Genomic DNA, 12,979 nt, shown 5'->3' with positions numbered 1-12,979 from the left:
AGACGGATAAATGCCAGCTGGTTAATGGGAATGACCATGGGACAGCCTCTTTTAGCCAATGTCTTTTTCTTTTTCCTCCAAAAACTGTCTAAACCGATTGCATTTACTTCCTCTTCTCTCCCTGTCTTCCTAATACTCTGAAATCTGTTCTATCATCCTCAGAAGTCCAACAAAACTGCTCCTGGTAAGAAAATTTTCACTTTCACTTTGCTTTCTACACTTTATCTGCACCTTAGAGGTCACAGCTTCTATTGGTTCACCTATGGTAACTTTATGATTAACAGCATTTTGCGAGGTCATACAAGAACAATCATTGAACTGGCACTTATTGAACACCTATTATAATAACTTACTTGAAGGATATACCAAAAAGAGCTAATAATAATAATTATACTTTGCATTATTTGACTCCATATTTATTTAACTCTCGGTTTCCCACACAAGATCTCATTTAACCTTTGCGTCAAGGTCCAGACAACAGCGTAGTTTTCTCCAGGAAAGTGACACATGGAAAACCTATAGTCACACAGAAAGAAGTGGTGACAGAATGAAAATTCAAAGCTCCTGCCCCCTAGATCACTCTCCCTCTCCAACATATCTACAAATGGCCTCTGCGTAGAGGAGTTCAGACTCAAACACTGCTCAAATACTTTCCCTTTACTATCTTTAATATCTTAATAAAGATATCTTTAATATCTCAGCACAATGACATGATGGAAGCTTAAGACATTAACTCAAGGGAGGAGATACCACAAAATGGCTCCTTTCCTTTCTGTACAATATTTTTAATTGTTACCAGAGTTTAATGGATAAGCCAAAGATTTTTAAAATCTTATTAGGATCTGGGTCAAATACAAGCAAAAAAGTTAACTGTCTCATACCCCATTATAAAAGCATAAATCATTATTAAGGAAAAAATATATTTTAAAAACTGCTTTATCTCACAGATCACCCATTGATGATATTTATGTGTAAACTATGTAGTTTTGGAATATCTCAAAACTTACACTTCATATCTCAAAAAATAACACGTCAATCAAAATGTTAGGTACAATAAGCCAACTTTAAGTTCTGGGAATCAAAACAAAGCAAAATAAAATCCACAAATTTGCTTATTGTGCTTTGTTGCAATTAATAAACACTGTGTTTGAACATCTGTCCTCTCCAAAACTCATGCTGAAATTTAACCCCCAATGTGGCAGTATTGAGAGGTGGGGCCTTTCACGGGTTAACGGGTTAATGGAATCATGAGTTATCATAGGTGGGGACCTAGTGGCTTTACAAGATGAGAAAGAGACTTCTAAGTGAGCATGTTAGCATGCTTAACCCTCTTGCCATGTGATGCCCTGCACCAGCTCGGGACTTTGCACAGAGACCCCAACAGCAAGAAGGCTCTCACCAGATGCAGCCTCTCAACCTAGGACTTCTCAACTTCCATAACTATAAGGAATAAATTCCTTTTCTTTATAAGGTATTCATTTCAGGTATTCTGTTGTAAGCAACACAAAATGGACTAAGACACACTGGTTCTTCTGATACACATATCCACAACAAAAATATTAACAAGGCAATATAAAATAGAGATAATAAATAATAATAAAAATAAAATAGATGCCATATAAAATGAGACCTTAGGATTTACCCATTGAGAAAATGTAGGATGTCTCATTGTATTGATATGTCATATCAAAACAGGATTTATGTTTTTAATAGTTCTTACATTATGGGAATTCATCACTTTAAAATTATGATCTTAAAAATAGCTCTGCTCAAACGGGTAGCAGTAGAGATCTTTGTGGTAATGGAATATCTGCATCTTGATTACAATGGTGGTTACAGGAAATTACGTGTGTGATGAAATGGCACAGAACTATACACATACATTTTACCAATGTCAATTTCCTGGTTTCTATATTTTATTATAGTTACAGAAAATGCAAAAACTGGGGGAAACTGAGTGAAGGATATTCAGGATCTCTACTTTGCAATTTACTATAAATCTGTAATTATTTCAAAATAAAAATGTTTGACAAAATATAAAATAATACATTTTTTTAAAATGACTCCAAGCATGGGCAGGTGCATAGTGTTCTTCATTCTTAAAACATAAGCTTATATTCCAATATGCATCTGTTTTCACCTGTTTAAAAAAAAAAACAGGTGTTTCCTAAACATTATAGTTTTATAATTATTATTACTATTTCTTAAACATTATAAAACCAGCATAGACAAGGAATACAAGACTTAAAAAGCATTAAAGGAGATGAGCAAAGCAATAAGGAGAAACGACTTGATAGAAAGGTAAAAAATTAAACAATGAAGAGTAGGTATTTTTTGTTAATGTTTACTTTCAAATGTGTGCTTGCTAAAACTCTCCAAATGGAGGTTCAGGGGGCAGGAAAAAGAGTGTCTGCACAGGGTGGGGAGAATGGTGTATTTCAAATTCGCAGGCTTGTCAGAAGACTGATAGCAGATCAGAGCCCTTTTCCTCTTCTACATGGTAACATTTTCCTCATGCCAACTGATAGAAAAAGGAAGAAGCAAATCAGGTTTTTCAACGCTTCATACTTTTAGAGCAGAAATGTTTTTAAGAATACAAATATATGCGACAGAAAGAAAAATTCAGTGATGACAACAGTAAAGACCATCCTCTCTAATAGACACAGAACTGCGTAACGCAAAGGAATTAAATAATCATTCCCAGTCTTAGATTCTCTATAGCAAACATTTATCAGATGGACTACTTGGAACAAAAGAAACTAAAATACCTGAATTTCCATTCAGATCAGAAAGAACCTATTGATTCTTGTAATGTTTCATTTAGAGAATATACTATCCTCATGATTTAATTAATAAATATCCATTTATTTCACATAAAAGTGTCCTCATGCTTCAAAATGCCACTAAGACATAATAGATGTGTTTTACTGATCACAGCCAATTGAATATGTGCTTACAATTCTTGTTCCCCATGTAGGTCATGCCCCGAATTTTTCCCCAGTCATACACCCCACTAACCATCTCTCCTGAGAGAGCCATCTATGTCCACCTTCCTTCAGGTTCTAGGTCAGCAGTTGACCAGTAAAAGCTTTCCTTGGTCACTCTCTTCCTCAGTCACTGGCTCTGCTGCTGAATGCTCACACAGCCTGCATATTCCATTTGAGTTGTAATCTATCCAGTACTGTTCAAATTCATTTTACAGATATAGATTGAACCTTCTTAACTGGATTTTAACAGCCTCCGGAGCCAAAGCCGTATCTGATCTACTTTTATCTTTAAACTCAAAACCTAGCATAGTAGACTTTCCATAAAAGCTACTAGTCCCATAGTGGCTTGGCCCTACTAAAGTGTATCATGTTAGTCTGGTGCAGCATTCCAGCACATAAAAATAATTATTAATGTTGATTCTGTTATCTCTCATAATATCTATCTTTTTAAGCTCTGGGCTAGCAGAAAAAAGAAAACCATACTTTGTATGGCTTTATTCAAGTCTCTAACAAAACCCTTAACAAGACAGAGTCAAAGGAAAAGCCCTGTGACATTCCACAAAACACCTGAGGCTGACAAGAGTTATACCCAAACTTTCAGGTGGAACGGTTCCACAGATCCCAACAACTAAGAAAAGAGCATAAGTCAGTGGAATCCTAAGAAAGAATAATGAAGTGCTTCATTGAAAATGAAAATATCATCTAAGCCTACGATATTTACCTACCTTAAAGAAGTCAAGTAAGTTTGTCATGACAGTTTTCCATTTACCGGACTATTGTTCCAATTGTCTACTGCATTCTTTTTTTAATTTTTGCAAATCATCTACTTAAAGATCTGAGCTTAATTTCTTTAAAAATCTCCAGGATATTTTTACTTCTAACGGTCTTCTACAATTTTTCTGCTTCTCCAAAAGATAATGTCTCAGAGGGCCTATCTGCAAGTTTCTTCAGTATCCTGAAATGGTTTCCTTTAGAGGTTCCATAAGGCATCCAGCCCTGTCACCACCTTGACTTTGGCCCAGGAAGACCCATTTCAGACTTCTGCCCTTCAGAACTATGACATAATAAATGTGCTGCCTTAAGCCAACCAAATTAGTGGTAATTTTTACAGCAGCAGTAGGAAACTAATATAGTCCCTGATCCAAAAAAAATCTTGGCTCAAAATCAAGTTCCTTTCTTTCTGTCAGGGTCCAGTATTTATCTCCAGATTCTTGATCTAGATTTTGACTCCACTAGCAGGCTGTCTTTTAACATATTCCTGAACCCTCATGCCAACCTCTAATTTGTTCATCCCTCAAGACTCACTTTTATACTCTGTTTCTTGACCTGCTCCCTGGTTTCAACTCATATTTTTACTTCTATAGTCTCAGATGTCATTTCTACTAGGCCTTCCCTAGGCCTGGTAAGCTTAACCTCAGTCTACTTTGCCTCGTTATAGGATTCTCAGTTTCTTTACTTGACCTGAATCCATAGCCATTGCCCTAATGTTTCAAAACTTCTTAATATCCAATCAAAATAAACTGGGATAAGTATAGCAGTAGTAGGTGTTTAAGTAAAGAAAGGAATATCAGTAACATTAAACAGAAAGTTTAAAAAACACTATAAATACAAACTATCTGCCTGAAATGAATTTAAACTTCTACACCTAGATGAACTACAACTCAATTATCAGCTGAGCCACTGAACATTTTGAAAATTATTAGGTAACAAAGGATGCCATAAAACTGGAATATATTCAAATTCAGCCTTAATATTAAAAAGAAGGAATAAGGCAGAAAGGCAAATCCTAAAAACTGAAGACTGGTTAGTTTGACAGCTATTCCTGTTTTCAGATGAGCTTGTCAGCACTAAAGACAATACAGGTTCACCAGGAAGTCATGTCAATTAATCTAACATCCATTTATGTAAGGACAATTAAGTTGATTATTTAATAAGGAAAATGCTGGGGATAGAGGATAAACCAAGTTCAACAAAGTTTTCCTTACTAACCATATAAGCAGATTAACATTTCAAAATAATCAATTGTTTAAGCCTTGAACTATGCATTGTTGGTGGGAATGTAAAATAGTGTAGTAGTTAAGGAAAGCAGTAGGGAAATTCCCCAAAAAATTAAAAATAGAATTACTATATAATCTAGAAATCCCTCTTGTAGGTTTATATCCTAAAGAACTCAAAGCAGAATCTCAAAGAGATAACTGAACATCTATGTTCAATGTAGCATTATTCACAAAAGCCAAGAAGTAGAAACAACCCAAATGTTCACTGATAGATGAATGGATAAGTAAAATATGGTAAATACACTCAATTGAATACTATGCAGCCTTAAAAAGGAAGGAAATCCTATCACATGCTACAACATTGATGAACCTCAGACATTATGCTAAGTGAAATAAGCCATCACAAACAAACAAATACTATACGATTCCACCCATACAAGTATCTAAAGGAAGTATCTAAAGGAGTCAAAATCATAAAAACAGAAAATAATAAAGTGATTGCCAAGAGCTGGGGGGGAGGAGGAATTAGTGTTTAATGGGTTAGTTGGCAAGATAAAAAAGTTCTAGAGCTCTGTTGCACAACAATGTGAATATAGTTAACACTACTGAAATGCACACTTAGAAAAGAACAAAAATTGAGTGTTATATCTTTTACTGCAGTATAAATTTAAGACTTTACAAAAGGAAAAAAACCTTGAACTGAACAAACAACATGATTTATAATAAGAAAAATTTTAGTCATGCTGATTCAAATGTATTAATCATGTGTAAAACCTTGAAATCAAAACCTTTTTAAAAAGTCAGAGGCCAGGCACGGTGGCTCACATCTGTAATCTCAGCACTTTGGGAGGCCAAGGTTGGGTGGATCACCTGAGGTCAGGAGCTCAAGACCAGCCTGACAAATATGGTGAAACCCCAACTCTACTAAAAATACAAAAATTAGCCAGACATGGTGGTATGCACTTGTAGCCCCAGCTATTCAGGAGGCTGAGACAGAAGAATTGCTTGAACCCAGGAGGCGGAGGTTGCAGTGAGCCAAGCTTGTGCCACTTCACTCCAGCCTGGGCAACAGAGCAAGGCTCCATCTCAAAAAAAGAAAAAGAAAACGCTGAAGAATAAAAGGGAGCATGTATTTAGCTGAAGAAAGACGGTGAAACCTAAAAGAATTAGCAGAGATGAGCACCTAAACTTATTTGTGCTTAATTTGAGTTCATTCATTCATTCATTCATTCAACAAACGTTTACGGAATAGCAATGAGATGGGAAACACTGCTCCAGGTGTTTGTGATTTTCCTGTGAACAAAACAAAGATCCCCGCCCTCATGAGATTTTATATTCCAATGCGGACAGACACATAAACATAATAAATAAGAGTGGTAGGCTCCCTCTAAGTGGCTCCCAATGGTCCCTAGTATTCACACTTACTCCATGTCTGTGTGTGTGTGTGTGCGCGTGTGTGCGTAGGTGTGTGTAGGAGGGTGTGTAGGTGTGTTGGGAAGGTGGAATATTGGACCTAACAAACAGAATACAGCAAAAGTGATGGCCTGTCACTTTCAAGATTTGGTTATAAAAGACTGTGACTTCTATCTTGCTCACACACTCCCTCTTGCTCTCACCTACTTGCTTGCTGTGAATCTTGTGCACTGCCCTGTAGAGAGGCTAGGAGCTGAAGGCAGCCTCCAGACAACAGCCAGCATTGGAACTGAGGCCCTCAATTGGACAGCCCATGAGGAATGGAATTATGCCAACAACCACATGCATGCATTTATAATGACTCTGTCTCCAGTTGAGCCCTGAGATGACCAGAGCCCTTGCCAACACTTCAAGCACAGCCTGTAAGGCAAAGGGCTTACCCAGATTGCTGCCAAAAACTATGATAATAAATGTTATTGTTAGAAGAAAGTTTTGGAATGATTATTTTACATAGCAATATATAATTAATACGTTAATTAATTATATGGCATGCTAAAAGGAGATGCAAAATAACCATGTGGAGCAAAGTAAAGAATACAGGAGAGGGTACAGGTACAAGTCACAATGTAAAGGGGATATTACCAATACTTGCACATGAATGCTTACAGCAGCATTATTCATAAAAGCCAAAAAGTGGAAACAACCCAAGTGGCCATTCACCGGTAAATGGATAAACAAAATGTTGAACATCTATTCAATGGAATATTATTCAGCCATAAAGAGAAATGAAGTAGTGATACATGCTACAACATGGATGAACCTCAAACACAGGCTAAGTGAAAGAAATCAGTCACAAAAAAACCACATACTGTAGTATGATTCCATCATAAAAAATGTTCAGAAAAGAACATTTATAGAAATAGAAAGTAGTTTAGTGATTGACTAAGGCTGGAGGTGGGAACAAGATTAACTGTAAGTGGACATGAGGAATCTGACTGGGGTGATGGAACCATTCTAAAACTGGATAATGGTGGTGGTTGCTCAAATCAGCAAATTTTTTAAAAAATCATTTTTAACTGTACACTTAAAACAGGTGAATTTATGATATGTAAATCATACCTCAAAACAGCTGCTGAGGGTGTTAACAGGGCATCATTGAGAACATAACATTAGAAGTTTGAAGGAAGAATAGTATTAGCCATGTGCATATCTGAGGTAACATGCCTGACCACAGAGAGCCTATGCAAAGACCCTTGGGCAGGAGAACACCTGGTATGCCTGCAGCACAGCGGGGCACCAGTGTGGTTGGAGCTGAATTTGAAAGAGGAAGGTAGGAGATGAACAGATGGAATTAATGATGGATGGAAGATGGTAGTGATGGGAATTACAGTTTTTTATACCACTGGAAGGACTTTAGTTTTTACCATGGGAGAAAAAAGAGAAGTACAGAAGGTTCTGGGAAGAGGAGTGGTAAGATCTGACTTGAATTTTTAAAGGACCATGTAATTATAAATTACAAAAAGAAAATATAAAATGCATCATGTAAACTAGCTGCTTCCAGAGTGACTGAGCTCTCTTACCTGACCAGGAAATTAGAGAAGTCTTCCAAAGGAAAGGGAAACTTGTTAGTGTCTCAAAATGTGACCTGCAAGCCATATACATCAGAACGACATGGAGATTGGGAGCAGGTACAGGCCCTCACGTTCCAACCTCTAATTGCTGAATATCTGGGGCTGGGGATGAGACTCTGGACCTTATAAACTTCCCAGATAATATCTTTGAGAAACACAATGAACTAGACAAACATTAAGGTCTCTTCAAACTCTAGATTATTAGAAACATATAGGCTACCTAGACCACGTTTATCTAAAGAAATGACTAGGATTTACAAATGGACATCTGAATTGATTATTTTATTATAGATGAAGTCATCTTTTTTCCCATTCTCAAAACTCCTTACCCAGTTGTTTTTTTTCCCAGCATAAATTTCCATGTTCTCTCCATATTGTGGCTCTTCCAGTAATGTCTGGTATTCAAACATGAGGCGGGAGCTCTCCCGGAGGCGGCTACATTGGAACTGGTGATACTGTTGCACAAGTTCCTTCACCACAAGTAAGAGACATTCAGGATTTGAAGGATTCCAGGAGGCAAGATTCTGTAGAAGTCAAAACAAATAGAAGACCAGTTAAAAATGATATTTCACATAAATCCAGTATCACATTCACACATTGATGTAGAGGAAAAGAGTAATAGAAATAAATCTAAGAGGAACAGACTACTTCTAGTTAGCCATAAACCCAGAGAGGAAGTTAGAGAAATCTTTTGATATTGGCAATTTCTCCTGCCTTCTAAAAAATCCTTGCAGAAAAATCGAGGAGGAATTCCATCATGAATAGGCAGAAACAGTGAAGTGTAAAGCCGGGTAGTAACAAAACAAGAAACTTAAATATCCTAGAAGACCATAATTTTAGCCCTGGAAGACTAATTTGTTTCTTATTCTTTTATAATTTTAATTTTTTTCGATCTCTACCTAAATTCAGCATTATATGCTAAAGTAATTCAACTCAGATCCACAGACCATCTGTATCTGTAATACCAGATATAAATAAATGCTCTGTAAACACTAGAGCCTCACAGAAATAATAAGCACAATGATGACAGGCCTGAAAAAGATAGGAATAAAACAGAGACAAGGGAAAATGTCTTCCAAATGCGTAAATCTGAGTAACCATAGTTCATCCATCAGTCACTCTTCCAAGTAAAAAAGAATAAGGAAAAAGCAGCTAGTTCAGCTTGGAACTCAATCACCTCATGATTTTCCTTGAGACAATGTACTTTGGTATGCAGTAGCCCTCCATGTGTACTTCGCATTGTGCCACACAGAATATTGAAAGCATGTGTACTCAAGGGTTATGACTTTTTAAAATTCATAGTTTTTATTACTTCATCAAAGACATTCTTAAGTGAACTGTTGTTTTTTTAACTGACTAAGTATGACAACAGAGAATAAGATAACTCTGAGTATAGCTTGATGTCTGCTGTGGTCAATGCCAAGTCATCAGTTTTGCCCACCACTGCTTCTGCAATGTAAATGCAAACATTAACACTGTAAAAAAGAAGTAATAATATGATAATATAATTATGAACAGAGTTTTGACTTTGCAGACCCCTGAAATGGTCTCAAGGATCCCCAGGGGTCTGCAGACTACACTTCGAGAACGATTAACACAACTTTTATTGTCTTAAGGACAAACCAAGCATCAATTCTATCAAAAGAAAACAAAGAAAAAGTGGCTGGGCACAGTAGGCCACACCTGTAATCCCAGCACTCTGGGAGGCCGAGGCATGTGGATTGCCAGAGCTCCGGAGTTTGCAACCAGGCTAGGCAATACGGTAAAATCCCGTCTCTACTAAAAGAAATACAAAAAATTAGCCAGGTGTGGCAACGTATGCCTGTAGTCCCAGCTATCCGGAAGGCTGAGGCAAGAGAATTGCTTGAAACCCGGAAGCAGAGGTTGCAGTGAGCCAAGATGGAGCCACTGCACTCCAACCTGGGTGACAGAGCAAAATTCTGTCTCAAAAACAAAACAAAACAAAACAAAACAAAACAAACAAACAAACAAAAAACAAAGAAAAAGTAAAGGAATGCATATTTTTAAAGGAATTACTTTGCTCAACTGAGTGGGTTGATTTATAGGAACTAAATGTCAATGGGGAAATCAGTAAGTGTTCTTTCATTTATAGGAAAAATAGGTCTTAGGATGTTCCAATAAAGACAATGAACAGAAGAAAAGGTGAGAGCTTCAGCATTATACAGTGAATAAGAGGGGTATCTTGATATGAAAGTGATTTGATAAGTACAAAGTTTTCACTGGCAAATCTGTTGACCTCAATAGCTGGAAACTCCTTCATAGCTGTTGAAGACTAAATTCAAAGTATCGACAGGATATAACAACATTGCACAAAACTTAAAAAGATCTTAACATAGCTTTCTATGCATTTCCTTCAGAGAGCATTGCTAAACATTTATAAGCAAGAATAACACACAATATTCCATTTCTTGGTCAAGTATTCCTTACCAGTCCTTACTCCCTACTAGAGCAAAAAGAAAAAGCTTTAGCTGTCATGATTTAGATTTTTAAAATTCTGTCATTTCTCCTTAGCTGTTTGGTAAGTTACAAGCCTATATCCAAACAATTTTTTAAAAATTATGAAAACACATAAGTTGGCAACATACCTTACCAACTTGAATTCATTTCAAGTAATTCAAACTAATTGTTAAAGACATACCGGCCGGGCGCGGTGGCTCAAGCCTGTAATCCCAGCACTTTGGGAGGCCGAGGCGGGTGGATCACGAGGTCAAGAGATAGAGACCATCCTGGTCAACATGGTGAAACCCCGTCTCTACTAAAAATACAAAAAATTAGCTGGGCACAGTGGCACGTGCCTGTAATCCCAGCTACTCAGGAGGCTGAGGCAGGAGAATTGCCTGAACCCAGGAGGCGGAGGTTGCGGTGAGCCGAGATCGTGCCATTGCACTCCAGCCTGGGTAACAAGAGCGAAACTCCGTCTCAAAAAAAAAAAAAAAGACATACCAGTCAGTCTCCTTCCACTAAAATACAATTTCCTTTTTGATCTCCTTGCCATTAAAGGCACACTCACTGGAAAATACTCCCATCAAGGATAGTTTAGCTATACTAAACAGAATAAAAATTCCTCTAGCATTGCTACATGACCACTTTCACTTGTTAGGTAATTTGTGGTCTGAACCACTTTGCCTAGAAGGGGAGAAAATGGAAGATACATAAAGTTTCAGTCAATCCCTAAGAATAGGGAATATTTTAAAAACAGGTCTAGCAATACAAGGCTTCAGAGCTTTCCATTCTCTTGAGTAGGAGTTAGAGAAAAATGCCCAAAGCTCCTTGAGGGAAAGACAATGAGGAGGCATAAATTAGCAGGTGTCTATGAAAAAGAGAAAAATAAGTGTTTCTCTCTCTATTCAAATGCTTGAAGGAAGAAATCTGAAATTAGGATGGTCGCAAAGAGTAGCCACAGCGCACATCACATATTAACAGAGAAAAGAGAATACTAAGAGGATTCCAAAAATGAGAAATGAAAAATGAATTCAGAGAAAGTAATAAAACATAGTCAAAGAAAGTAAACAAAAGCAAAAGAAAATTCACTACTATTTTAAAATAGAAACTTCACTGATTCTCACTAAAACACCTATGAAACAGTTGAGGGAAGGTATCACACCAATTCTTTTTAAAGGCTAGTTAACCAGAGAGATTAAATAACTGCTCACATTCAAGTAGACAACAATTGCGACTGTGTAGAATATAAATTTTCCAACTCTTCCTCCAATCATTTAACTAAAGTATCAATTTTAAATCAACAAATTGGCACTTACCTCTTTGATCATGAGTGAATTCTTTACTTTGGCTACCCTGACTAGGCTGCCTGACAGGAGAAGTGCTCCCAGGTCATGTCACCCTTCACCTTCCCATATTGCTCTCTCGCATCCACCACGTACCTATGGCCTCCCAAATGAATGGCCCCGCAGACTTGAACAAGCCCAACCAATCCTCAGAGCTCCTCCTTATCGGAGCTTCCTTCTTCAGAAAGACAGTGAGGAATAGTAGTTTCAAGGCCTAGCTCACCCTCAATTCAGGTCCCACTTATTAAAAACCATAGTTTTTCGGCCACAGTGCTGCAAATTTAGACATGCATGAGGAGACAATAAATGGAAAACACTGGGAAACAATGCAGTTGGTTCATGTCTTTGGGGAGATAAAGGAGGAAAATAAGCAAACGAAGAAATGAGACAATCTCTGCTTAATAAGGGAAGGAAAAAATATTTTTTCCAGGGGAAAAAAATTCTTTAATAAAATTAATCTTATGATAGAAATGTTCAACTAGTAAAAGGATAAGGTACAGGAATACATTAGAAATATAACAAGGCCGGGCGCGGTGGCTCAAGCCTGTAATCCCAGCACTTTGGGAGGCCGAGACGGGTGGATCACGAGGTCGAGAGATCGGGACCATCCCGGTCAACAAGGTGAAACCCCGTCTCTACTAAAAATACAAAAAACTAGCTGGGCGTGGTGGCGCGTGCCTGTAATCCCAGCTACTCAGGAGGCTGAGGCAGGAGAATTGCCTGAACCCAGGAGGCGGAGGTTGCGGTGAGCCGAGATCGTGCCATTGCACTCCAGCCTGGGTAACAAGAGCGAAACTCCGTCTCAAAAAAAAAAAAAAAAAAAAAAAAAAAAAAAAAAAAAGAAATATAACAAGAAAATTATCTAAAACTTCTTACTACAAAATTTTGCCCAACTCTCTAGCATATCGATAAAATAAAAGGAAATTAAAAGAGACTGACAATATATGAAAAGTATGCAACCCCATTAGTAAAGAAGTATCATTTTCCTCATTTCTCCTTTTAAACAAACTAATTTTTCATTGAAAAAGTAATGTATGCATATAGTAAAACAAACTTTTTTTAAATAGCATAAGAGAATGTAAAAAACAATACTAAGTCTCCTTCCAACCTATATTATCAGATCCTCTCTCTAGAGAAGACTACTT

The 12,979-nt window shown here is 37.2% G+C and overlaps 1 protein-coding gene across 7 annotated transcripts in view; it reads right to left on the bottom strand.

Annotated features, from left to right (window-relative positions):
• The window catches only part of BABAM2 (BRISC and BRCA1 A complex member 2), a 450,161-nt gene that overhangs the window by 293,322 nt on the left and 143,860 nt on the right, over positions 1-12,979 (bottom strand). For all 7 annotated transcript variants that reach the window (XM_074395641.1, XM_003941529.4, XM_003941528.4 and 4 more), the window contains one exon: positions 8,358-8,552. In XM_074395641.1, coding sequence (XP_074251742.1) covers positions 8,358-8,552 — 195 coding nt within the window. The remainder of the gene's footprint in view (positions 1-8,357; positions 8,553-12,979) is intronic.

Source organism: Saimiri boliviensis, chromosome 1 (assembly GCF_048565385.1).
Source record: "Saimiri boliviensis isolate mSaiBol1 chromosome 1, mSaiBol1.pri, whole genome shotgun sequence".
NCBI classification, from domain to species: domain Eukaryota; kingdom Metazoa; phylum Chordata; class Mammalia; order Primates; family Cebidae; genus Saimiri; species Saimiri boliviensis.
This window is presented reverse-complemented; position numbering and strand designations above follow the sequence as displayed.